The sequence below is a fragment of the Panthera pardus genome, unplaced genomic scaffold, assembly GCF_024362965.1.
Source record: "Panthera pardus isolate Hobbes unplaced genomic scaffold, ASM2436296v1 HiC_scaffold_10, whole genome shotgun sequence".
NCBI classification, from domain to species: Eukaryota; Metazoa; Chordata; class Mammalia; order Carnivora; family Felidae; genus Panthera; species Panthera pardus.
The window spans coordinates 23,060,076-23,087,557 of NW_026526655.1; the positions used below are offsets into that span (position 1 = coordinate 23,060,076).

A 27,482-nucleotide genomic window follows, 5' to 3' on the forward strand; every position below is an offset into this window, starting at 1 on the left:
GCCCCAGCATAAAGAGAATGAACCTTTTGATTTTCAGGTATCCCAAAATTTAAGAGGGTGGTTTGTTTCTCTTTCTCTTACAACACACAATACCTCAGCCAATTGCTGTTGGCTTGATTTTCCAAATCTATCCAGAATACAAAAACTCTTATTATCCTCACTATTCCCATTATGATGCAAACCTTTACTGTTTTTGGCTTAGATTGTTGCAATACCTTCCCAGGTGGTCTTCTTGCCTTACCTTTGTTCAGCCCCCCTCCCCTGCCACAGTCCAATCTCAACACAGTAACCAGAGTCATCCTATTAAAGTGTAAATTGGAATACGTGACTCTTTTGTTCCAAATCCCCCAGTGCCTTCCTATCCCATTGAGAATAAAGGTCAAGTCACTCAAATAAGCTACAATATCCTGTGTAATATGTGCATCCCCATATAACTAACTGCCTTACTTCTGCCATTCACTCATCTGCTCACTCCACTCCAGTCACATTGGCCCCCTTCCTGTTCCTTTGTCACATGAGTCCTACTACCACCAGATGGGAGTTTACTACTAAGAAGATCTTGAAATATTCTCCTGGACATCTTGGCTTGCTGCCTTACCCACTTCAGATTACCCAAATATCAACTTTATTGTGTGAATTTCCCTGAGCATCCTGTTTAAATTATAATTCTTTCCAATGCCTATCATTCCCTTCCAACTTTCATAGTTTATTTTTTTCTCTATCAAATTTAATACTTTTATTCTTTATCATTATTTTTATTTTTTTGGAGAGAGAGGGAGAGGGAGAGAGAGGTGGGGAGGGGCAGAGGGAAGGAGAGAGAGAATCCTAAGGAGGCTCCAACTCAGAACAGAGCCCAACATGGGCCTTGATCCCACAACCCTGGGATCATGACCTGAGTCAAAATCAAGAGTTGGACACTCAACCAACTGAACCAAACAGGCACCCCCAAACTTAAGACTTTTAAATACTATATTTATTTTTTTATTTGACTTATTTTCTGCCTTTCAATAGAATGCCATCTACATGAAGATAGTTTTAGTCTGTTTTGTTCACTGCTATAGCTTGGTGTCTAGAACAATGAACATAAGAGAGTGCTCAATGCAAATTTTTTTCAAAATAAATTTTGAAAAAAACAAACCTGTAAGGTCAACTACATGAAAAGTAATATTTATATTCTATCAGATTTACTGCAATCAGCAAAACCAGTACTTGGCAGTAAATATAGTCAATGCTACTATAAAATTGAGATTCTCAGTATCTTTTATTGTTTAAATGAAATAATTATTACTGAATCAGTTTTCCACAAATGGAGACACTAATACATAATTGTTGAATATTTTCCTATAATTTACTATTTTTATAGGCATTAAATTTCCATGCAAACCAATTATTTGTCTTACAGGTATTGCTATTGGCATGTAGGATTTTATAGGCTCCAACAGTATTACAACAGAATTAAGGATGGAAAATAGAAGGGACAAGGGGAGAAAAAGTAGAGAGAGTTGAACAGACATTTATTACTAATATTGACTTTCTATTACTACCCCATCCAAATAATACTGAGAATAGCACAAGGCTTGTCTTAGTTGCCGTATTACTATGTCATGAGGGGAAAACATATCGCTGGAAAAGTATTCATAGGGTACCTAATATTAGACTGGACAGGCTAAAGTGCTATAACAAATAGACTGGAAATATAATGTCTCAAACAAAAGAAAAATTTATTTTCTTATTGTTTAAGAGTCCAGAGCACACTGCAGGCCAACTGGAGGTAGAGAATGGGGTAGTTTACTTCAAGCAGACTAATGACTGCTCTGTCATTTTCAATAATTGACTTTGAAGATTACTCTTGTCCTTGTCATGGATATCCCATCTTACAAGGGGAAAAGAACATAGAAATGGCACACACCACTTCAACTAATTCTCTGTTATAGAGAACTTAGTAACATAACCATTCTTAACTAAAAGGAGGCTGGAAAAAATTAGATAGTCAGCCAGGCACACAACTAATAATATGGAAGAAGGAGAGAGTGGCTTCTGGTTAATAGCTAGACATCTCTGCCACATGTGGACTTTTGCCCACCAAATATCTACACCATCTTTCCTTCCACATGTTCTCACTGACCTCCCACCCTGCCTATCAAAGAAGACAACACAAAGTTCTACTCATTTACTGCATGTACCTCACAATGCATGATCTCTGCATGATGCACAGTCAGTTCCACTAGGGTCAGAGGCATCTCACATTCCGGTGGCCAACCAAATAAAAGACAAGTTTTCTACCTTTGCCATTATCACAAACAATGTCCAATAATGAAGGAAGGACAGAATAACTGTAACACAAACTGCAATATGGAAAGTAGAAAAAGGGGGAACACACAAGAGTTGCTTGTCTAAATAGTAATAGAATCCTGGGCAGGTATTATGAGGAACTTTGCCATGGCACTGAGGAAAATTCTTTGACTGAATCATGTCTCTTTTCCTAAGAGGAGCTTCTGTGCCCATGGTTCTCTGTGGCCTCTTGTTTTGTTCATAGAAGGTTATATTTCTTGTCCATTACCCTTTATGACCACATCTAAAGTGGGTGCTGTGGTCTGGGCCTTCACCATGCTCTGTAAAACACTAGAAGTGAACTTCCTTTTGATGCAAGTTTGGGACCTTGAGGACTGTTTTATAGTTTTGAAGACTCAGGGTTTATTGAAGATAAACTCATGGTTTTCTTGTCAATCAAATTCTCTCAAAAACTCCCAAGGTTTCCAACATATTTGCTTCCAGTCAATGTAATGTAGCAGTAATCACAAATTACTTTTCTAAACATAGTTCTTAAACCTGCTTTATTTTTCTTACTCAACCAAATCTTGAGGGTATCTGAAACAATGCTTCTGGATACAAGGTCAACAGATTTATATCTCACTGTTTGGGGTTCAGACGCTGCTGAGTTTTACAAGTGCCTCTGTGTCCTTTTGTCCTTGTTTTAAATCACTCAATTCTTGCCAGTATAATATCTTGTTACAGCAGTGGGGACAGCTATACTCAATAACATTTTGGTGGTTTCCAGCCCCTTCCCTTCAAGCTATACACTAAGCAGGAATATGACCTGCCTTCCAAATATCAGAGTGAAAGTCTGGAAGAGCCACTCAGCCAAATACCTACCATTGAAGAAAAGCAACGAAGAGTCACCCGGAATACCCTACCTGATATTATAAACTTCACATGCATTGCATATTCTCTGATTGCTTTAAAATTACTTGTAATTTCATTGAATGCAGTAAAGGAGTCTTAAATTTTTCTAATGTCTATAACACAGCCTAACACTTCAGTTATTTTATAAATATTTATTGATAATATTATATTGATATTATTGATAATATATTGATAATTGATAATACATTGACATACTGACGATATTGATAATATATTGATAATATTGAATACTTATACACTTTAAAAAACACAAGATATTTTTTATAGTTGACTGATATCTTTTTTTATTTTCTTATCACATTTTAATCACTTTAAAGATTCGTGTAGGATAAGACGACAAATTTTTTGTTTAAGACTGAACAAATTTTAGTTTGAATGTAGATGGAAGTGGGGAGGGCATTTTCTCCTTATGTATATGTTGACTTTTTATTTATCATTCATGCAACCAAACTGTCATGTGTCAAGCACTCCCTACTTAGGATACAATGGTGTGTGTGTCTGTGTGTGTGTAAGTGTGCACATGTACATTAAGATTGATTTCTAACAAATTTATTTGAAAATTAAGGTAGAAATCAGTACTCAATAATTGAAACATATATAAATTTCTACTTTATATAAGCGATCATCCCAAAGATCATTGAAATACTTATTTCATAGAAATAAGTATTATTTCTATTATTCATAGAAACTTTGTAGAGTGTCGACACATCCAGAATAAGAGTGCCACAGATACTGTTCAGAGATTCTTATTAGCACTTAGTATAAGTGGCTCTTAATTTGTGATTTTTTATGTTAATTATGGTTCCCAGTTATTCAACTTTTTGATAAGGAGCTAATTAGATGTTTTTGGCAAGTAATGTCCAACTGAGGAGCAGTTGCAAGGCTAGGGACCTGACATCAACTAAAGGATTCTCAAGACTAATCCCAAGAGCTCAAAGATAAAATCAAGTTGTAAAAGAGAAGAATATATTTTAAACTCTTCCTTCTCTGATAAGTAGAGTCTATAAATAGATTTTTTATTAAATAAATTATAATAATTAATAAATAATAATTTTATTATCATTAAATAATTTATGTATAAATTAATATTAATTTATACATAAATAATTATAAGTATAATTTTTATTAAAAACCATATGGCATCAGGATAAGAGTATAGGACCCAGCTTCCACCAGCATCTTACCAAGACAAATAACTTTTCCCTTTAAATCACTAAGCCAGTCCCAATAACCTATGAAATTTTAAAGCAAGATATTGGTTTTAGATACATCTACAAAGTATTGATCCATAAGAAATTTTAAATTACAACCAAGGGTTTTGATTATGATTCAAAGATATATCAATAGCCACTATAGAAATAATCAATGTCTCCCTTATTTGCCATTATATTTCCACTACCTCAGCTTTAAAATTGGTATATAATTTTTGTCTTTCATGATGCAAGTAAGTTCTTGACATTGATGGGAAATTTAAAATATAAAAAAAAATTGGTATCAATTTGGAGAAATTTTGATCTGTTATATCAGTGTCTACTAGGCATCACTGGAAGACAGTATTTGGATATCAGGATCATGGAGAAAAGTCATCATTAGAATGTTTGAAGTAATTCTAAGTAGGGTTGAATCTATTGGGAATCAGTTTTTTAATTATAGTTTTTAAAAACACTCTGAATGATCAATACCTGGAGATTAAAGAACATCCTACAAAAGAATGAATGGGTCAACCAGGAAATTAAAGAAGAAATTAAAAAAATATATGGAAACAAATGAAAATGAAAACACAACAGTCCAAACCCTTTGGGATGCAGCAAAAGCAGTCCTAAGAGGAAAATACATCACAAGAAAGGTCCCAAATACACAACCTAACCTTATACCTAACGGAGCTTGAAGAGCAGCAGCAAAGAAAGCCCAAAGCCAGCAGAAGAAGAGAAATAATAAAGATTAAAGCAGAAATAAACAATATAGAATCCCAAAAAACAGAATAACAGATCAATGAATCTAAGAGTTGTTTTCAAAGAATAAACAGTCTAACCAGACTTCTCAAAATTAAAAGAGAGAGAACCCAATAGATAAAATCATGAAGGAAGGAGGAGATATCACAAACAACATCAATACAAAAATACAAACAATTATTCGAGAATACTATTAAAAATCATATGTCAACAAGCCGGACAATCTGGAAGAAATGGACAAATTCCCAGACACTCACACACTACCAAAACTCAAACGGGAAGAAATAGAAAATTTGAACAGACCCATAACCAGCAAAGAAATTGAATCAGTTATCAAAAATCTCCCAACAAATAAGAGTCACATAGCTTCCCAGGGGAATTCTACCAGACATTTAAAGGACAGTCAATACCTATTCTTCTCAAAGTGTTCCAAAAAATAGAAATGGAAGAAAAGATTCCAGACTCATTCTATGAAGCCAACATTACCTTGATTTCCAAAGCAGACAAAGACCCCACTAAAAAGGAGAACTACAGGTCAATATCACCAATTAATATGGATGCAAAAATTCTCAACAAGATACTAGCAAATCTAATTCAACAGTACATTAAAAGAATTATTCACTATGATCAAGTGGGATTCATTCCTGGATGCAGGGCTGGTTCAATCTTTGCAAATCAATCAACATGATAAATCACATTAATAGAAGAAAGGATAAGAACCATACGATCCTGTCAATACATGCAGAAAAAGCATTTGACAAAATACAGCATCCTTTCTTAATACAAACGCCCAAGAAAGTCAGGATAGAAGGAACATACCTTAACATCACAAAAGCCATATACGAAAGGCCCACAGCTTATATCCTTAATGGAGAAAAACTCAGAGCTTTCCCCCGGAGATCAGGAACATGATGGGGATGTCCACTCTAACCACTATTGTTTAACATAACGTTGGAAGTCCTAGCCTCACCAATCACAACAAAATGAAATAAAAGGCACCCAAATTGGCAAAGAAGAAGTAAGTTTCATTCTTAGCAGATGACATGATACTCTGCATGGAAACCCGAAAAGACTCCACCAAAAAGCAGCCAGAGCTGATAAAGGAATTCAGCAAAGTCACAGGATACAAAATCAATGTAAACAAATTGGTCTTATTTCTATACACCTATAATGAAGCAACAGAAAGAGATATCAGGGATCGATTCCATTTACAATAGCATCAAAAACCATAAAGTACCTAGAAATAAACCTAACCAAAGATGTAAAAAATCTGTATGCTGAAAACTATAGAAAGTTTATGAAAGAAATTGAAGAAGACACAAAGAAATGGAAAAACATTCCATGCTCATGGATTGGAAGAATAAATATTGTTAAAATGTCAATACTACCCAAAGCAATCTACACATTCATTGTAATCCCAATCAAAATAGCACCAGCATTCATCACAGAGCTAGAACAAACAATCATAAAATTTGTATGGAACCACAAAAGGCCCCAAATAGCCAAAGTAATGTTGAAAAAGGAAACCAAAGCAGGAGGCATCACAATCCCAGACTTTAGCCTCTGGTACAAAACTGCAATCATCAAGACAATATAGTACTGGCACAAAAACAGACACATAGACGAATGGAACAGAATAGAGAACCCAGAAATGGACCCACAAATATATGGCCAACTAATCTTTGACAAAGCAGGAAAGAATATCCAATGGAAAAAGATATTCTCTCTAGCAAATGATGCTGGAAGAACTGGACAGCAACATGCAGAAGAATGAAACTGGACCACTTTCTTACATTGCACACAAAAATAAATTCAAAATGGATGAAAGACCTAAGTGTGAGACAAAACCATTAAAATCCTATAGAAGAAAACAAGCAGCAACCTCTTTGACCTCAGCCACAGCAACTTCTTATTTGACATGTCTCCAAAGGCTAAGGAAATAAAAGCAAAAATGAACTATTGGGACCTCATCAAGATAAAAAGCTTCTGCACAGCAAAGAAAACTATCTAAAATTAAAAGGCAACTGACAGAATGGGAGAAGGTATTTGCAAATGACATATCTGATAAAGGGAAGCTATTCCTGAAGCCAAGACTACACTGTATGTTAGCTGACTTGAAAATAAATAAATAAATAAATAAATTAATTAATTAATTTGAATTTCAGGTTAAAAGTAAATTAACAAAAAAATAAAAACACTCTGAATAATTAAAACATTAGAAAAATATTATATTTTAGAATACACCACAATCATCTATTAGAATTCTCATCTAAGCCAAAGGTGATGAAGATTAAAATTAGACACTAGTGTTAAAATTTTAGTTATAGAAAATGAATTAGTCTTATAATCTACCATATAACATAGTACCTATAATTAAAAACACTGTATTGCATATTTAAAATTGTACTAAGAGGCTAGGTTTTATATTAAGAACTCTTATGACTACTACAAATATTAATAATAATAATAACAAAATCAGTAATAATAATAATAGTAATAATAATAATAAAAGAAGACAGGAAAAAGCTTTTGGAGGTGATGAATAGGTTTATGTCAGGTATTGATGATTGTATATACTTCTTCATGGGTGTATACTTATCACCAGACTCATCAAGTTGTATACATTAAATATGTATAGCTTTTTCTATGTCAATCATGCCTCAATTATTTTTTGATTCCAGTATACTATTATATATTTATTAAATATGCATAATATAGAAACATAGTAAGATTAAGAATTACATATGATTATTCCAGATAAGCAAATTGTGCCTATTTGAGAATTAAAACATATCTTAAATTGTCACTATTTTATATAGAAATAGGTCCAAATTATATTATTAGGAGCCATGTTTTCTCATGCAGAGTATGCCAAACATTATTTAGCTGAATCTTTATATCTCAGGTGGGTTATGTTATTTATTCATTAATGTCCTATATTTGTCAGTCAGGAGACAAAACTTACACTTACCATTTTAACAGTAAGAATTTAATATATAAGATCGTTAACTATGTATAAAGTTTTTAACAGGGTAAATAAACGGAAAAAGAGCAGTGTTCCTCAGCTCAGAAAAGGGGCCATGGTGAACTGGGAACACAGACCTCTGAGAAGCGGGTGCCTGTCTGCAGGAGCTAATGTTTTTGATGACAGCATGATGCAGCTGTTTCTTCAAGCACTGGAAAAACTGCCAACTGGATTTAGCTGCTGTGATAAGAACAAAGTGGTGTTGCTGAGGTGAGGGGTTGCTAGGGTGATGCAGACTAGAACTGCAAGTCCCTAAGAAGCCCAAAGGAAGGAGACAGGGAGCAGAAAGTTCCCTTTTACCCCCTCAACCTTGCACTTCCTATTGCCAAGCCTAACAGAGTCTACTAGCAAAGCAAAAATGTAATCTGCAAAGTTCCAGGTGCAGCATCACAAAAAACAGATATGGAAGCGTGAGTTTGGTGCTGAGAAAAAACAGCATAATTAATGGCACATGGCCTTAGAGGACAGTCAGCATACGCATAGGAAAGAGCATATCCTTTCAACAAATCCTCCCAGAAAACCTGTTGACTTTTTGCAAGCACCTTATTTGCCCTCTCTTCTAAATATGTTACCTGTAATTCAAGAAAGGATGGAGAGAGTTTATTCAAAATAACTGTTTTACCCATAACCCTGAATTAATAGTGTCTACCTCTACAGTGAGTTAATTTTTCTCTTACAAAATAAAGTACAATGGCTCAGTGACAATTGTTTATGAAAATTTCTAGGAGTCATTATCACTTCTATTTGGAATCTGGGCACTCTTTCAATAATTAAAGTGATCAGAAGTCTGATTGATAGTTTATAATTCCTTAGGTAGCTGAAGCAGCCAGGATATTTGATAGTAGCTCTTTGGATCCTATTTTTATAGCTAATAGTATATAATAATCAGACATAAATGCAGGGATGATAGGTATTTGACACCATAAACATAATAGATTTGTCTATCTTGAATTTACATAAAAATATTAAACTTCTATATCCATACAGGATTGTATAGGACTTTTTATACATCAAATCACATTAGTTTTTGCAATTTGTGAATTGACAAGAAGCATTTAATTTGGGAAAATATGTCAAAATTAAGCATAAAGCAAGTAATTATCTCTGTCATATTTATGTCTATTAAATTGCTGGTTTGATAATAAAGCAATCTTGTGAAGGGAGAACTAAAATTCTAACTCTTTAAAATAAGTGTTTCTCTTCTGCCTAAAACAAATGAGCTTCCAATGAAACAATTCTAATCTTATTACATTGGCTTGATCTTTATACTTACATTTATAAAGGACTCGTTATATCAACAATGATTAATAGAGTTAGAAATGGATTTCACAGAGATTATTTAAGTAACTTTCTATAATTTCACCAACAAGTTTTTTTTTTTAATGTTTCCTGGTGGTAGCATTGAGAGAAGAGCATTATCCATGTATATTTACCAATGTAGAGGGTTAATAATGTTTAAAGTACTTCTTACCTATTAACATCCCAGATTTTACTAGTTGTATCCAATGAGGAAGAAGCCACAAAATCACCACAGGAGTGCCATGTGCAGGACCATACTGCATGGTTGTGTCCTTCAAAGGTCAAAATGCAATTGCCTTTAGACAGGTCCCATAATTTAACTGTAGTGTCACCACTTGAAGTAGCCAACTTGTTGCCACTATTTGCAAGAAGATAAAGAAGTAATTTGTTAAAAAGTCAACTCATAATTAATTTTTATGAATGGTTATATGCTATGAGTAATGTGTGTGTGTGTGTGTTTGTGTGTTTGAGTTATTTCTGCTTAAAAGCATTAAAATGGCATACTAAATGCTTGAATTTTTTTTTATCTTATTTGAGTCCACATAATTTGATAATAGTATTTTTTAGTAATGCAGGGTGATGAGAAAAACTGTTGTTCTATACTCTATAGATTAATTCTTCTATATTCTTCTAGATTAATTCATGAAATAAGTTTTGTGTGTATGTGTGTGTTTGTTTTTTGTTTGTTTGTTTTTAGTGTATTCAGTGTATTAGGTTTCAGGCTATGTGTTAGGTTCTATGGATAATGTAACCTCAGAATGATGAAATTTTTAGACATAGGCTAAAATAATTTCAAAAACACAATACAAAACAGTAAGTCAGCATTGCTTATGTTTAGATTAACTAAATGTTCCAAGAATACAATTTGGATGCTAAAGGAAGTCAATCAGGAATGATGAGATTTTGAGCTACATCTTGAGAGATGAAAAATTTTGAAATAAGTGGTTAAGGATGAACCATTGGATTTTCCATTTAGGTCATTAGTAGACATTTGAAAAAGCAGTGACTTTAAAGCGGTAGACACAAATGCTAGTTTAAGAAATGAACGGATGTCAATGATATAAGCAGAAACATCTATGATTTTTTGGTAAAATATCAGTTGCAAGAAAATTTCAATTCCATCATTTCCTTCACATCCATCTGCATTGAATGCTCTATGTGTTTTCTTGGTAGCTTTTCTTCCCCTGAATATAATGAATTGCTTATCTGTACTCTTGTCCTGTGATTTTGATTGAGAACCATTTCCTCTCTCTATGGCATCAAGCACTAGAACTGACCAATTGAAGTACCCAGAAAATGCTTCCAAAATGAATAAATATATGAATGAATGAATGAGTCTGTGCTATAAGAGAATAAGAAAAGGTACTCAGGATTTCCAAGAGACGGAATGGCAAGATCAAGATGAGTATTTGCTCACTTGCTCTTATTTTTTTATGCTGAGAGAAATACATTTTTAAGTGCAGGGAGGAAACAACCACTGGAGAGGGAGTGGGGAGAATTTAAAGGTGGGGAAGGAAAGGTAGGTACAGAGTGAAGAAGTTCTTATTAAAGTTATAAAAAGATATCTATTATTCTGATTAGCAGAATTAAAAAAAAAATTACTCTATGACAGGTAGTCCTTCACTAATGGACAGATATTTAAAACTGTCTTTTTCTTGGGTGCCTGGGTAGCTCAGTTGGTTGAGTGTCCGACTTTGGCTCAGGCACAATCTCACAGTTTGTGGGTTTGAGCCCTATATCGGGCTCTGTGCTGACAGCTCGGAGCATGGAGCCTTCTTTGGGTTCTGTGTTTCCCTCTCTCTCTCTCTCTCTCTCTGCCCCTTCCCTGCTCGCACTCTGTCTCGCTCTCCTTCAAAATAAATAAACATAAAAAAAATTTAAACTTTTTATTTGCAGCTGTTGTTCATTTGTACATAGATTTAGGATTCAAAATTTTGCTTTTTAATATTAAAGACTGAAAAATACATTTGTTTAAAAATATACAAGAAGGGGTGCCTGGCTGGCTCAGCCTAGAGAATATGCAACTCTTGATCTTGGGGTCGTGAGTTCAAGCCTCACACTGGGCTTAGAACTTACTTAAAAATATCCAAATAAAAATAACATAAAAAATAATTTAACCATGCCTCTTTTTCAAATCTGTCCTTCTGATGGGCTAGCATACTATTTTGGACATAAGTCTTGCTCTAGGATAACAATTACTATAAAGTATTTCTGCCTGTGACTGAAAACTCAGATAAGTTTTACATTCTTCTCTCTTGCTTTAAACTATGTGACAAAAGAAACAAAAATCACAATAGTAATAATTACAACTGGAATGAAGCAGTTGTAATCACCTTTACAAGTGCCATCATCTGATATTTAGGCTCCAAATTCACGAGTTTGAGACCCGTGTGGGCTCTGTGTTGACAGCTCAGAGCCTGGAGCCTGCTTCAGATTCTGTGTCTCTCTCGCTCTCTCTGCCCCTCCCCCACTTGCACTCTGTCTCTCTTTCTCTCAAAAATAAACAAAATATATTTTTAAAATATGGATGATAAGTCTTGCTCGATATAACTTAAAATGTTGTTTTGAAAATCAAATAAGAGAATTCTTACAATAGCACATTTTCAATTCTGGGTAATATTCAAACCTGATATTGTTTTTAAAGATTGTCTTGTGATCTCCAGTTAAGTTTTTATGTGGAATTCGTTACCCATATTTCCATAAATAGTGGAATGGAATCCAATTACTGCCTTTACTCCATAGTCTCAGATACCTGTGTCTATCTGCTCAAGAGGACTATTTGAATTTGTAAAAGGACTATCAGTCACAATATTCTCACTATAGAATATGTATGCATTATTTTATGTAGCAGAATAACACATAACCAAATTATATTGAAATATTTTCTCATAGTTTGTATAGGTAGAAGATAAAAATTTTGGTTTCACTGAGCTCATAAAATGATTATTACAAGAAAACCTCTAAATTTAGGATCTAGATTACTTGGAAAACATTAAGATACATTTGACTTACATTTAATGTGCCCAGTTTGTGAGAGTCCCACAAACTTATAAGTAAAAGTTGAAACAAAAAGGGCTGAGAATGTTCTTATCAAAGTTATTCTAAACCCTTAGCCTTTGATACAGAGCTGCTGGCTGCATTTAGTTGGTGAGTGAGGCCACTGTGACAGAGTAAAGAGAATGCCAGTCCACACAGAGAATGGTCTTTTTTGAAGTAAACAGCTCCCACGTCCAAGTGTTGTTCCCTTTGTTCCTATATGATACACCCTTCTTTTGTGTAGAAATCTAGAATCAGCAAAGAATCATAAATAAAGCGAATTCAAAAGACAGCATTATGTGCAGATATTATGGACTCTAGCAAAAGCATAGAGGCGACATTGAGTGTTCAGGAAAGACCAAGCCTTCCCTGCCTGGCTGTAAAACCACTGCCCTTACTGGGTTGGGTGTATTGCTTAGAGCTCCAGATATACCTTTGTCACTTGCTTCAGAAACTTCAATTGGCTTTTCAGCTTAGTCTTTCAACTTTTACACAGGAATGGCAAGATGCTGGCAAGTGGACTCTTTCGTGCCTGGTATACAGTATTTATAAGACATACTATTTATATTGGCATGCATGAATGATGTGCATATTAAGGAAATATTGGCATGCATGAATGATGTACATATTAAGGAAAGAGAGATTTCCATTGCACATAGATCTGTGTTAATAGAATGGAATAGCCTACATAATTCAGGGTTGTGTATACGAACAAGTTTATGTAGAAAAGACATCTTGGTACAGAGGACAGAAAAATATAGAATTATAAAACTACTAGCATGTTACTAATTCTTTTTATTTTGTTTTTTTAAAAAAATAAATGTTTTTATTTATTTTTGAGACAGAGAGAGACAGAGCATGAGCAGGGGAGGGGCAGAGAGAGAGGGAGACACAGAATCTGAAGCAGGCTCCAGGTTCTGAGCTGTCAGTACAGAGCCTGATACGGGGCTTGAACTCACAGACTGTGAGATCATGACCTGAGCTGAAGTCGGACACTCAACCTACTGAGCCACCCAGGCGCCCCTCTTTTTATTTTGTTTTATCCTTTGTATTTATGTTATTGTTTAGGTTGCAGATGCAGAAGTATAGAAATTGGTAGGTTAGTTTATGAAACTTTATGTGGAGATGATGAATAATGCTGTCATCCTGGAAATAAGATAGAGATGCCCAGGAATGCCTTTAAACTTTTAAGTATCAATTAATATCTTTGGGATTATTTTATTATTTAATTTTCTTATTGTATCCAACATACTTCTGAGTATTCTCTAGTTGTCATTTATATGCATGCATGCATACACACATGCCTATGGCACATTACAATAGAATATTCTTGAAAAACATAACCAGGATAATTATAATATTTTGATATATATCCATAGGTACTAAAATATAGTTCTCATTCTTTTAAAAATTGTGTCTCTATGCATACCTTATGACTCTGACTGGAAAAAGTTGTTTTGAGAATATTAAATCTAATCTTTTTCAGCTATCTAAAAACCTTTACATTTGACACTTTATTTTCCTTTCTTTCTTTTGACCCAATGTTCTAGAAGACACAGGAGATTCATTTATTCATTTCACAGTTACTCACATGCTTCAGACACTGTCCTAGACAACTTAATCCATCATCTCTCTGTGCTTCTCAAACACACCAAGCATGTTCCCCTCAGGGTATCTGTACACCTTTCCTTTGACACTAAGATGTCATCTCCCATGGATATTCCCATGGCTCTCCATGACTTAAGTTGAAGACCTTTTCTTCAACTTCACCTTACCGTGGAGAGATTCTCTGACAATGCCAGTTAAAATACTGTATCACCCTAACTTTTTGTCTCTTGCTGTTACTCTTTATAGCACTTACTACCATTCATTAAACTATACGTCACTTATTTATAGTCTCTCTCTCTCTGCCAGTGGGATGTAGCAGCTATGAAAGGAGGAAATTTTTTTTAAAATTCACTCCTATATCTCTAATGCCTAGCTTCATACTTAGTACATAGGGAATCTCAATAAATAACTATTGAATTAATAAATTAATGCATGAAATACAATTATGAATATGACAAATTAGCTAAAGTCCTATTCTAATGGATAATTTCTCAGGGCTTATAAATACAAAAAAAATAGGCAAATGGATCTTACATCCTATTATTGGATTTCTTGTTTGAATATTTATTTTTCAAAAGTATCTTTGTTGCATGACATGCTAAATTATTTCTTTCTGAATTCTGCCTGAGTTACTATATATACATAATTTCAGATTGTGTTGGAGTATATTATTATATAGGTTCAGGAAAATAGCACACCTCCCATTTACCTCATATCTTTTTTAGATAGATGCAGGACATAAATTCAGTGAATAAATAATTAGCTCACATAAAGTAAGTTGCAGAAACAATAGATCTTCTACCCCTAGTGAAAAGTCTAATTCATGGAGTATTCGGATTGCCACAATAGGGCATTTAATAAAGTCACGTTTGTATAACAATTTCCAAGCATTAGGTATGAATCATACCGCTGGCCTCCTAACTGCTCTGCCCTTGTCCATCTACAATCTTTTTTCAATACAGAAACCTACAGGATCCCATTTATGCTCCTCTTCTGTGAAAAACTGTGCAATGGTTTCTCATCTCCCAGAGTAAAAGCTAAAATCCTAAAATGAATATGACCCTCCATGACCCACCTACCACCCACCTAGTTACCACTTTGATTTTTCCTTCTACTACTCTTCCTCTCTCTCCTCCCGCTGCACAAGGCTTTTGCACATGCTGTTCTTCCTTCCAGGAATGTCCTTTCCCAGAAAACCAATGACTGGTTCTCTCTGTTTCTTCAGGCCTTTACAGCAAGACACATCAAGGAGACTTATCTGAACAGCAGTCTCACTTCTGACATTAAACTCCTTTCCTATTTTTTTTTTCCTATAGTACTATCACTGTTAACTCACTATATGTTTTACTGATTTCTCTTGTTTATTATCTACTCTCCCCAGGTCCTCAGTTTTGTGGGCCTCTGCTTCACCTAGTTCTTTACTGCTCAGTATATCCAGAGAGTGAATGCCTTGTGTTAGATTCCACACCCTGCCTGAATCTAGTTTTTAGAAAAATATATTATTTACTAACAGCCTCAATCCTACCATTTTGCAGAGTTTAAAATTACCATCTCTCTGGGCCTAAAAATGTGAAGACCCAGCTATTACCCCTCTTCTCAAAACGTTCCAGAAGATTCCTCATTTTCATTCAGACCAAGACTCAGGCCTCTTTCTCATAACACCAGAAGCAAGAGCTTGCCATTTCTAAACTCCCTGTTTCTGGTCCTGTGTTCACATGGTCCGTGGAACAGGGAAGCCACTCTTTATTGAGAATGATATTTTTGCCATGTGAAGCAGGCCTTCTCTACATTCAAACTTGGCCTGCACATCACTGAGTCTGCATACACACTGAAGAAATTTCTACAACCCAACTTGTTTTCTAGTGCTTGGGTCTCCCCAACTAGTTCTATGCTATAATTAATTATTGAGTTTTTAAAGCTCATTAACTTATTTAGTTCCTCCTGAGTGTCCACTGTTTACCAGAGATGCAAAAGATATGAAAGATGAGAAGTACATATTCCTCAAATTATTTACATTTTTTTCTTTAAAAAATTATTAATGCTTTATTTTTGAGAGAGAGAGACAGAGTGTGAGTGGGGCAAGGGCAGAGGGTGAGGGAGACACAGATCAGAAGCAGGCTCCAGGCTCTGAGCTGTGAGCCCAGAGTCTGATGTGGGGCTCAAACTTGTGAACTACAAATTCATGACCTGAGCTGAAATCAGATGCTTAACCGACTGAGTCACCCAGGCACCCCCATCAATATTTTAATAGATGACATACAGGATATAATGATAGGACAAGAAGGATATAATACGTTTTCTAGTCTTGGATGATGGTCAAGAGGCTTTAAAAAGTGAATACACCTGAACAAAATCTTTATGTATAAGAAAGTGTTCACGACGTGAAAGTAGGAAAGGAAAAAGGCTGAGTGCTCAGCATGTGGCAATTGTGGAATAATCAGAGATTTTTAAGTATTTTGCATTCAAGAAGAAAAGAGTAATGGAAAAATTAATCTAAATAGATAAACAACAGTCAAATAATAAAAGACCTTTCCTGCAGTCCTAAAGTATATTTATCTATACACTTTATATGGCTATGAGGAGAGATTAAAGGGTTTTAAAAGGAGTTAGAAAAGTAGTCAGATATTAATTTTAGGATGTTAACACTGGGAATATAACAAAGACCAGATTTTTTAAGGAAGAGCAGAAAATACATTGGAGAATTGACAGTAATTTGTATTATAGGCTTGCACTTCATTATTGGATTTAGTTATTTTGAGATCTATGCTTTGTATAATCACAGTCATTCCCAGGTTTTGGTAAAGGATTCTCAAGTGAAGTGTCAGTCTCACACCTATCTGTTCCACTTAGCTGAAGAATTTTTTCCAAGTCTAAGGTGGTACTGAGAGGGGGCATGCCATTTTTCAGCAGAAAGCTCTGCTCTAATGAGACTGCTTCTTTACTTTGTTTTAATCTCTGATCTAACTTAGTCCTGGACTGCAGATTTTTTCACTATACTCATTTCAGGCTTTCAGGAGTACATGGTAACCCAAATATGTGTGTGTGACGCTGAGTTCAAGTCTTAGGAGGACTGATTTGACAAAATATTTAAGGTCAACAGAGGCAGGATGCATATTTCATCACCTGAAGCCAATGTACTGCCTGAAAGCCTTACAATGGATTGGAACAAGATATTTCTAGGGTTCCAGAAGAAACATTGCCTCTGTTTCTGGTATAAAATAAGATGTTTTCCATAATTGGAAATATTATAATGACAATTAGGATACATTTAAAACAAGCTTATAAAGTGAATTCATGTATCACAGAATTCTAGAATCTCAAGGCTGGGAGAGCACTCAAATCCATGTAATCTAATCACACTTCCCTTGTTTAATTATTTCTACTGATATTCTATCATTTTAATGCCCAGCCTCTATTTAAAACTTATAATAACAGGAAATGCAGTTCTTTGGGTTTTAAGTAGCTCTGTTATACAGTGTTCCTTTTATTGAGTTTATTTTCTTCTATAAAAAAAATTCTCATTAAAGTCAATTATAATCCTCAGCATCATTCCAAATTCAAATAATCTCTCCTTCACTCCATAGCCTTAGAGTAGAGGAGGAAATCTATCGTGTTCTAGAAATGACACTCCATTCATCTCCTTTCTTTCTTTATCACCCAAATATTATTTTCCATGCTACTTCCACTTTAGAGGTACACAGATATCTTAGTAGCTGTACATCTACTCTGCTTAAGCTGCCCCTCTATGGTAGTTTCTTTTTTTTTTTTAGCATTTATTTTTTTCTGAGAGAGAGCACAACCAGAGGAGGGGCAGAGAGAATGGGAGACGGAAGATCTGAAACAGGCTCCGCACTGCCAGTGCAGAGTGTGATGCGGGGCTCGAGCTCATGAACAACAAGATCATGGCTTGAGCAGAAGTTGGGCACTTAGCCGACTGGGCCACCCAGGCAGCCCTCTGTGCATCCACTCTAACTTGAGTCATGAACGGTCTATTTCTATTGAATAAGGCATATGTTTGCATTATTCAAATCCAATCTTGTATTCTGTCTCTTCAAATGTTGGTAATAAATATAAGATTATCTGTACTTCCACACATTGAAACGTGAAATTATGGTATGTAATTTCCATTCTCTGAGGCATGGGAGATTCTTTCTTATCCTTTCACTAATTACTTTTCATGTTTCATTTTCAAATTATTATTTTTCTTTCCACAACAGATCTATTTTTTTTTATAATGACCAGCCTCACATTCAGATTGAAATTCTCTTGATAAGATCGGTATGTTTCATGACAAACAAAGCTGTTTCCAATATTCTCAGCTATACTGTATTTCTGTCTGGGAATCTAACTGAGCACTTCATTTATGAATTCACTTTTCAGAATTCCAAACTTCATTAATTTAAATCATGTTTAAAGCCAGCTGTTCACCTGTCCTGCCCTCCATCCCTGCTAGTGTAGACAAGAGAAAGAAGTAATGGTAACAACACACATCTCCCCAAGACCTCTGATTTCCTGTGGTTTCATGATACTAAAATATTTTACTGGTCTTTCTAGCAGAGTTATCTCTGTTCCACCATAAAATCAGTGGAGTGGATAGGGAAACAACAGATATAATCTCAGCAGATTTTCCAGAAAATTTCTAATAAACTCTAGAAAATTGCACAAATTTCACCTGAATTTTCCATGTCTTCATAGATTAGATCTCCTTCACCAGTTCTGTAGCGTTCATCAAGGAATCAATAAACATCAGAGTAGGTGTTAGTTTACCTTCTAACTGTGTGAATTCTACATCTCAAGCCTTAAAAGTTTAAGTAAGTAAGATCCTTTAAGGGTACTAAATTCAGTACTCAGTAATAGCTCCTAATTGTTCTGAATAAGGCAAATTATAGTATTAACAGAAGTTAGAACTCTTGTTTCAATCGCATCTTTGCCATTTAAAAGCCTTGTTGTTTGTGAAACAGTCATAGTATTCTCAAACTTAGCATTCTCGTCTGTAAAAGGAAGAAATGACACCTTTTTACCTGACTCTCTAGTGTGGATCAAACTAAGAACATTTGCTAAAGTATAACCCACAAAGCAATTATGAACACCAAGAAGTAAAGTTTGTGGATCTCCATACCATAGGTTCCGAGGAGCTGTCACTTGCATGGAGCACACAATTTTAAAAAAATGAGAAAAAAAATGTAACTTAGGGGTAAGAAATGCATTGTTTTTTAGAAGGATGATAGCTCTTGTTGCCATCTTCCAGGAAGTCATCCCTTACTTTAAGAAAGGATGGGATTTTCTAAGCAGAACAAATGTGAACCCCTACAGTGTAATCACTCCATGTAAGGACTAAATCACTGGCTATAGAATAGTTAGCTATAGCAGAAGCTGGAATAAGAAATTAGATGTATATCATTTGAAGATAGGGATTTGCCCTATGTGCAATAACCTCAGTATCTGGCAGTGACCCACTAGAGCAATGCACAGCATGACACTTGGAGAGTGAAATCTCTAGAAAATAAAACAGTATGATGCTGAATGCTTGAGGAGATGCATGTGGATGTAGGAACAAAAAGAAGGGGAATTCACATCTTTAAAGATATTTAAAAGATCTTCTTAAAGATGGTCAAAGTCATAGGTATAAAATGATTGGGTGTGGAGAAACTGATGAGAAAGTTTTAAATACTATTGTGAGATTCAGAGTAAAGACTGCAGAAACACAGTGGGTATAGGGAACAGCACAACTACCAAATAGTACCAGTTTATTGTTACTATGCACTTACTGAGAGGATAATGATGTTAAAATTCGGCTGCAAAGCATAGTCAAATATGTAACAGTGTTAACTTACTATTCATTTTACTAAATTATGTTTAATTATATTATCTTTAATCACTTAAAAAATACCAACTAGGGAATTCTAAACAAGTTTCATCTAGAGTAGAAGAATATGAATTTGAGTGACCTCTACTGATGAACTGCATGCTGGGCTTGTGTCAGTTTGGGTCAGATAATCTCAGAATTGTTTTACCTACAGATCTGTCTACCTGGATAAATGACCGTCATCTCCAAATATAACAATGACAAAGGCACTTTGGAAGCTGTAAAATATTACTTAAATATTATACTCATCTCTGGCTAATGAGTATTGACACATAGCAAACACAAATGACAATTTTCTTCATTTTAGTCCCATAAATATATTTTTAAAATTTACTTATGTTGGTACTATTTGAAACTCTTAAGGGTGGCCCATTAATAGCATAAATATGCATAAGTAAAATTATGTTATTTGCTTTTAATTTATATTCTATATATATATATAATTATATTTTAAAAGATAAAAAATAAGCTAGAAAGAAAAATATCAGCAATCTAAAAATTAATGATGTGTCCAAATTTAGAAATACTCTGAAGAAAACAAAGCTTAAGAACACACTATACACCCAAAAATGAAATATTAATGTATAAATCTAACAAAATATGTACAAGATCTATATGAGGACAAACTATAAAATTCTGAGAATGAAGTTAAAGAACTAAATAAATGAAAAGATATTCCATGTTCATAGATAGGATGACTCGATATTATCAAGATGTCAATTTTTCCCAGCTTATCTAAAGACTTAATGCAAGCTCAATCAATATCCCAGCAAATTATTTTGTGCATATTGACAAGCTTATTTTGAAGGTTATGTATATGGAGAAGTAAAAGTCCCAGAAAAGCCAACCCAAATTCAAAGGGACATATGTATCCCAATGATTATAGTTATGTTATCTAAAATAGCCAAATTATGGTAACAGCTCAAGTGTCTACTGACTGATGAATGGATCAAGATTATATATATATGCATGTATATATACATGTATATACATGTACACACACACAATGGAATATTTCTCAGCCATAAAAAATAACAAAATCTTGCCATATGAATGACATGGATGGAGCTAGAGTATTGTGCTAAGTGAAAGAAGTCAGAGAAAGAAATACCCTATGATTTCACTCATATATGGAATTTAAGAAACAAAACAAATGAGCATACGGAGAAAAAGAGAGACAGACAAATCAAGAAATAGACTCTTAACTATAGAGAAAAAACTGATGATGGTTACCAGAGGAGAGAGGGGTGGGGGTTAAATATGTGATGGTGATTAAGGAGTGTACTTGTAAGACCACTGGGTGTTATATGCAAGTGTTGAATCACTATCTTGTTCCTGAAACTAATATTACACTGTATGTTAACTAACTGGAATATAAATAAAAACTTCAAAACATCAGAAAAAAATACTTAAGCATAAAAAAAAACCCTACAATATTGAAAGAGAAGAACACCATTGGAGGACTGACACCACCTGACTTCACGACTTACACTAAAACTATTATAATCAAGACTTACGGTTATTGGTGAAAGAATAAACAAATAGATCAATGGAATAGAATAGAGAGCTCAGAACTAAACTCCTATAAATATAGCCAACTGATCTTTGACAAAATAGCAATGACAACATGATGGAGCAGAGATAGTTTCTTCAACAAATGATGCTGGAACTGGACATCCAAATACCAAACAAACAAAAAAAAATGAATGTAGACACAGATCTTTCACTGTCACAAAGGTAACTCAAAATGTATTATAGTTCTAAATGTAAAGTACAAAACTGTAAAACTCCTAGAAGATAACATAGGAGAAAATCTGGATGACCTTGGGTATGGTGACTTTTTAGATACATTGCCAAATGCATGATCCATGAAAGGAATATAAAATGAGCTAGATTTCATTACAATTAAAATTTTTTGCCCTGCAAAAGATAATGTCAAGAGAAGCCACAGACTGGGGAAAAAAATTTGCAAAAGACACATGTGATTAAGTACTGCTTTTCAAAATATAGAACACCTAAAAAAAGAATACCTAAACCTCAACAATAAGAAAACAATTTGGTTTAAAAAATGGGCCAAAGACCTTAACAGACACTTCACCAAAGAAGATATATAGATATCTAATAAGCATACAAAAAGATGTCCTGTATCTTATGTTATCAGGGAAATGCAAATTAAAACAATAGTGAGATACCACACACCTAATTAAAATGGTCAAAATCTGGGACAATGATGACGCCAACTCCTGTCAGGGATGTGAGCAACAGGACCTCTCATACTTTGCTGGTAGAATGCAAAATGGTATAGCCACTCCACTTTGGAAGACAACACTTTCTTGCAAAACTAAACATACTCTTACTATACCATCCAGCAATTGCACTCTGTGGTATTTATCAGGAGTTGAAAATGTATGTACACATGAATGTTTATACCGGCTTTATTCAAAATTGTAAAAACATGGAAGCAACCAAAATATCCTTTAGTAGTGAATGGACAAATAAACTTTGTACATCCACATAATGGACTATTATTCAGTGCTGAGGAGAAATGACCCATTCAACCATGGAAAGACACAGAGGAAACTTAAAAGTATATTACTAGTGAAAAAAAACAAACAGTCTGAAAAGGCTACATACTATATGATTCCAACTATATGACATTCTGGAAATGACAAACTATTGAGACAGTAAAAACATCAGGCTCCTAGAGGTTGGGGTTGGGGAGAGATGAATAGACAGAGCACAGATGTTAAGGGCAATAAAAATACTCTGTATGATATACAATTGTGGATATATGCCATTAAACTTTCGTCCAAACTCAAAGAACATACAAGAGTTTACCCTAAGGTAAACCTTAGACTTTGGGTGATTATGATGTATCAGTTTAGGTTAATCCTTGGTAAAAAAAAAAAAAAGTATTATTCTAATAAGTGATGTTGCTAATGGGGCAAGAGGTATATGATAAATCTCTGCACCTCCTTCTCAGTTTTGTTGTAAACTTAAAATTGCTGTAAAAATAAAATACACTAGAAAATGGGAAGAAATGCAATTGATTATCAATAAAATTGTATGTATGAGGGAAGACTTTCTAAGCTCTACATTCTTGGGGAAAAAAACACTCCATTCTTCTCAAAAATGTTGACAGAGACCAGAAGCTCCAAGTTCAATATACCAATATTTAACTAAGGGTAAAACAAAAAAAAATACCAATACTTCATAACAAGAGAAATATATTTGAATTATGTTTATTCAAATCGAAAGTAATTCCAAAAGCAAATTAATGAACAGGTAATTAACAAGCAAGAAAATGCAATTCATCTACACACACAGAATAATGGTCAAGAAAATAACTGAAGAAATAGGAGTAGAACCATCTTTTCTGTCTACCAAAATAACAAATAAAAGTCATTTTAATTAATTATTTAATTAATGAATTAACTAATTAATTAATTTTAGAAAGAGAGGACAAGCAGGGGAGAGGAGCAGAGAGAGAGAGAGAGAGAGAGAGAGAGAGAGAGAGAGAGAATCTTAAGCAGGCTCCATGCTCAGTGTGGAGCCCAACACAAGGCTCGATCCCACCACCCTGGTATCATGACCTGAGCCAAAATCAAGATTCAGACACTCAACTGAATGAGCCACCCAGGTGCCCTGCAAGTCATTTCAAATTACTGCTTTTTATCATTAAATTGTTGATACTTTTTGATGATATTAGAAGTTGGAGAAAGAACAGTGGAAATACGTTTGATTCCATTACCTGGTGTGAAACTTCTCAATTGTGTAACAGACCATTTACTAATAACTAATTATGTTTTTGTAGCTCATGCACATTTGCCCACTTTTCCAATCCTGAACAACACTTTATTGGTGCAAACAAATAATTGAAAGTCTTTGACAAATACTGAAAGAAAAGTATCATTCACTAATACGACCTTTTGGATTTAACATGATAGCTTTTCTATTTGATTTCACATTTCTATATTAAAGGTTTTCCCTCACTCAACCCGTGGGTATTGAACAATGCCATTGAAATCATTGGCTTAGAAAAATTCTGAAAAATCACTAAACTTGCCAATGTCTATAAGGCTCAAATTTGCTTATATGGCTTGAAGGATGCTAGTTTCATGACTGACACTGTTCTACTGAAATTAAATTCAAATTATACAATTTTCATGAAGATAATTACAAAGCAAATTCTTTAATGTTATCAGTGTATACATATCACAATTATTCTATCTGCATATTTTACCTATCACACTATAAAATTATTCCTTGACAATTTCTTTTTTCAAATAACAGTAGAGAATTTTTAATATTCATATATTCAGATGATATGAAACACTTCACAAACATATAGTATGGTATGTGAGTATACAGTCTAAATATTTCACAGATGAGAAGCTTCCCATGGAAAGGTTTCTATGTGAGTATTTTTCTCAAATTTATCAGATTTCAGATACGTAGGTGTTAATGTTAAAAAAAAAGTATATTCCATGAGACAACATTTTGTTCTTAGCACTGTTGTTTTCCTTATCTTGAAAGATACTTAGTTTGGGGAAAAAAATATCTATTTTGTTGCTCAAAGAAATATCATGATCATAAGCCCAAGTTTGCCTTGCATAGTTTAATATAATAATTATTATATGTCTGAATAACTCTTCTGAGGTTTTCTCAGAGTGGTAAATCGTGCAGAATAAATAGTTAACATGAGAGTTTAGATATCTTTAAGATGATAGATTTTATACTGAGAAGGTAATTTAAGTTGTTGCTTTACACATAATTTAAAATGTTTTATCTGTAGAGGCTATTTTAATTAATATTTGGGACACAAATGGTTTATCTTTACACAGTTCAATTTATCGATATTGCAATCAAACTGCAAAATTGTTCAACAATTGGAAATACTGCTTATGAAATTGATAATGCAAAGATAATTAAGGTGCAGTCTTCTTTAAACCTGTAACTATTCTTCTTAAGTATTTAATGGTGCTTTAAAATTAGTTAAGAATGTAAAGAAAAAATGTTAAGGAATAAATACAGTATATCATCAGAGGTCATTCATAAAAGCAGTTTTTCAACACTATGAAGTCGATTTGATTTTGTGATGCACATTCAAGAATGTATTAGCATTTTCCCTTTAGAGAAGTGAGGGAAAAAGTGTGTTTTCCTCCAAATCTGATTTTATAATCTAGTCTAGTGAGCATCTCACTAGAATCTCTAGGAATGAGTAGTCCCTACCTTCAGCAATTCTCTCTCTCTTTTGCCTTTCAATCATAGCTTTCCTTTAAATTCAATTTATTTCATTTTAGATCATATGGTTTATAAATTTTTTAAAGCTATCTTAAAATGTCTGCCTGAAGTGAACTATTTCCCTAATATAGAATTCAGAGCAAGCTTTCTCTTTTCATAACATAGAAAATATACCGATAATTGGTCATATATATATGTATATATGCATACATATATACATGCATTCACATACTTATTATTTAATTTATATGTGAATATATGTGAACTAATAATAGAGTAAAATAATTGTAAAATATGTACTATATGCAATATATAGTCTATAATATGCATTAAATATTTATTTGTTTAAAGAACTAGCTACTAATATCAAAACAATTCTCTTGTATTGCCAGTCATCAAAGAATAGTTTCAATTGAGCACCGTTTTTCACACCTAATTTGTAATCTAATTTTTTTATTATGACAAATCACTTACACAACTTCTCTCAAAAGCATGTAGGAGTGGCCAAGCGGAGGATATATATCTGAAAGCTCTAACATATAACTGAGGGACAAATTAACAATGCAATAACAAATACAATTCCTAAAACAAAAGAATAAAATATTTCCATTAATGTCTCCCAAATAAATATATAATAGCAATATTAGAATTTGAATAACTGCAATGAAGACATCTAAATACATCGGAAAGAATTTTATTTATTTTTTTAACATTTATTTATTTTTGAGACAGGGAGAGACAGAGCATGAACAGGGAGGGTCAGAGAGAGAGGGAGACACAGAATCTGAAACAGGCTCCAGGCTCTGAGCTGTCAGCACAGAGCCGCACGTGGGGTTCGAACTCATGAACCGCGAGATCATGACCTGAACCGAAGTCGGACGCTCAACCGACTGAGCCACCCAGGCGCCCCATGGAAAGAATTTTAAACAGTATTCTCAGTAGGAAAGCTTTGACAGAAAATGACTGTTAAATAACTCCCATGGAAAAAATCAGGAAATATCCTGAGTTTCCTTAGTGGAAAAGGTTATGAACAGAAACACAATACCTATGGTGTGGCATACAGAAGCACATGATCATCTTCTCAAGGAATCTGGCATTTCACATAACTTAAAATGACTAGAAAAACTCTATGTTTCACTTGTGTTTCAGAGAAGCATACCTTAGGATAGGGCAAAGAGTGGTATCAATTAACCAGAAGTCTATATAGACAGAAAAATGAAAAGTTAAAAATTGAAAAGGTAATGGGTGATCGAAAGGTTAAATATTTCAACCTCAGAGTCATGTTAATTCTGACACACACAGCTTGTGGTGCCTATTGAAAGGAAGTATGCCAAAGTGAGAGCCTGATAGGCTACTCATGAAGTACAAAATAGAGCTGTTTGACAAGCTGAGTGGTAAATCCTCACATTCTTGCCGAGTTTTAAAAATCTGAAATGGAAGCCAAGTTGTGGCTATGATATTGTTGGTGACCATGAAATTAGATGCAAAGGTTTGGGTTGTTTTAATATCTATGATATGTGGCTGCAATAATCACTACTATGCAAAGGTTCCTATCACAAGCCATCTCTTCTAGAAGCAGCATGATACACTGAAAGATTCTTACTTTTGGCTCCACTATTTCCACGAAGAACACTTATCTTCTGCTAACATACACTCTCTCCAAACAAATGATAATGCTCTTGCTATGCCTCTTTTATTTACACTCTTTTACATTAATCATTATCCAGGCAATCACTTTCCCAAATGTCCATCAGCAGTATAAAAGAAGATGATTCGAACTAATTGATTTCTTTAAATTAAAAGCCTTAAATTTTACTCCAAAATGACTTACAGAAGGATTTCTTTTGTTCATACATCAGGAGATTTCATGGAAGTTCTCATATATGAGACTAACTGCAGTAGGAACTTTTCAAACCTTGAAAAATATATCTGAATATTAAAATTTTCTAAAAGAAAAAAAAGTTATTTATATGATCCTTTAAATGAAGAGAGCCACTTCACAATGGGTCCTTCAAAGTGCAGGGTTTTATAAAGGCTATCAATAAATTTCACAAATATTAAAGAACACCTTTACAGTGCTAGCCTAGCTAGCTTGCTAGCCACTAAAGGTTTAATATAAAAAAGATACCAATTGTCCTTTGTCTCAAGAATGTCACAATATAAAGAAGAAACTAAGACTCTACTAGGTAATTGAAACCTATCACTTGAGAATATTGGGTCCCATTCAGAAATTATCAGGTTCTTAGTC

General features: G+C 34.0%; 1 protein-coding gene across 2 annotated transcripts in view; it reads right to left on the reverse strand.

Annotated features, from left to right (window-relative positions):
* The window catches only part of SPAG16 (sperm associated antigen 16), a 1,004,062-nt gene that overhangs the window by 459,366 nt on the left and 517,214 nt on the right, over window positions 1–27,482 (reverse strand). For both annotated transcript variants that reach the window (XM_053905193.1, XM_019446088.2), the window contains one exon: window positions 9,653–9,838. In XM_053905193.1, the coding sequence (XP_053761168.1) occupies window positions 9,653–9,838 (186 nt within the window). The remainder of the gene's footprint in view (window positions 1–9,652; window positions 9,839–27,482) is intronic.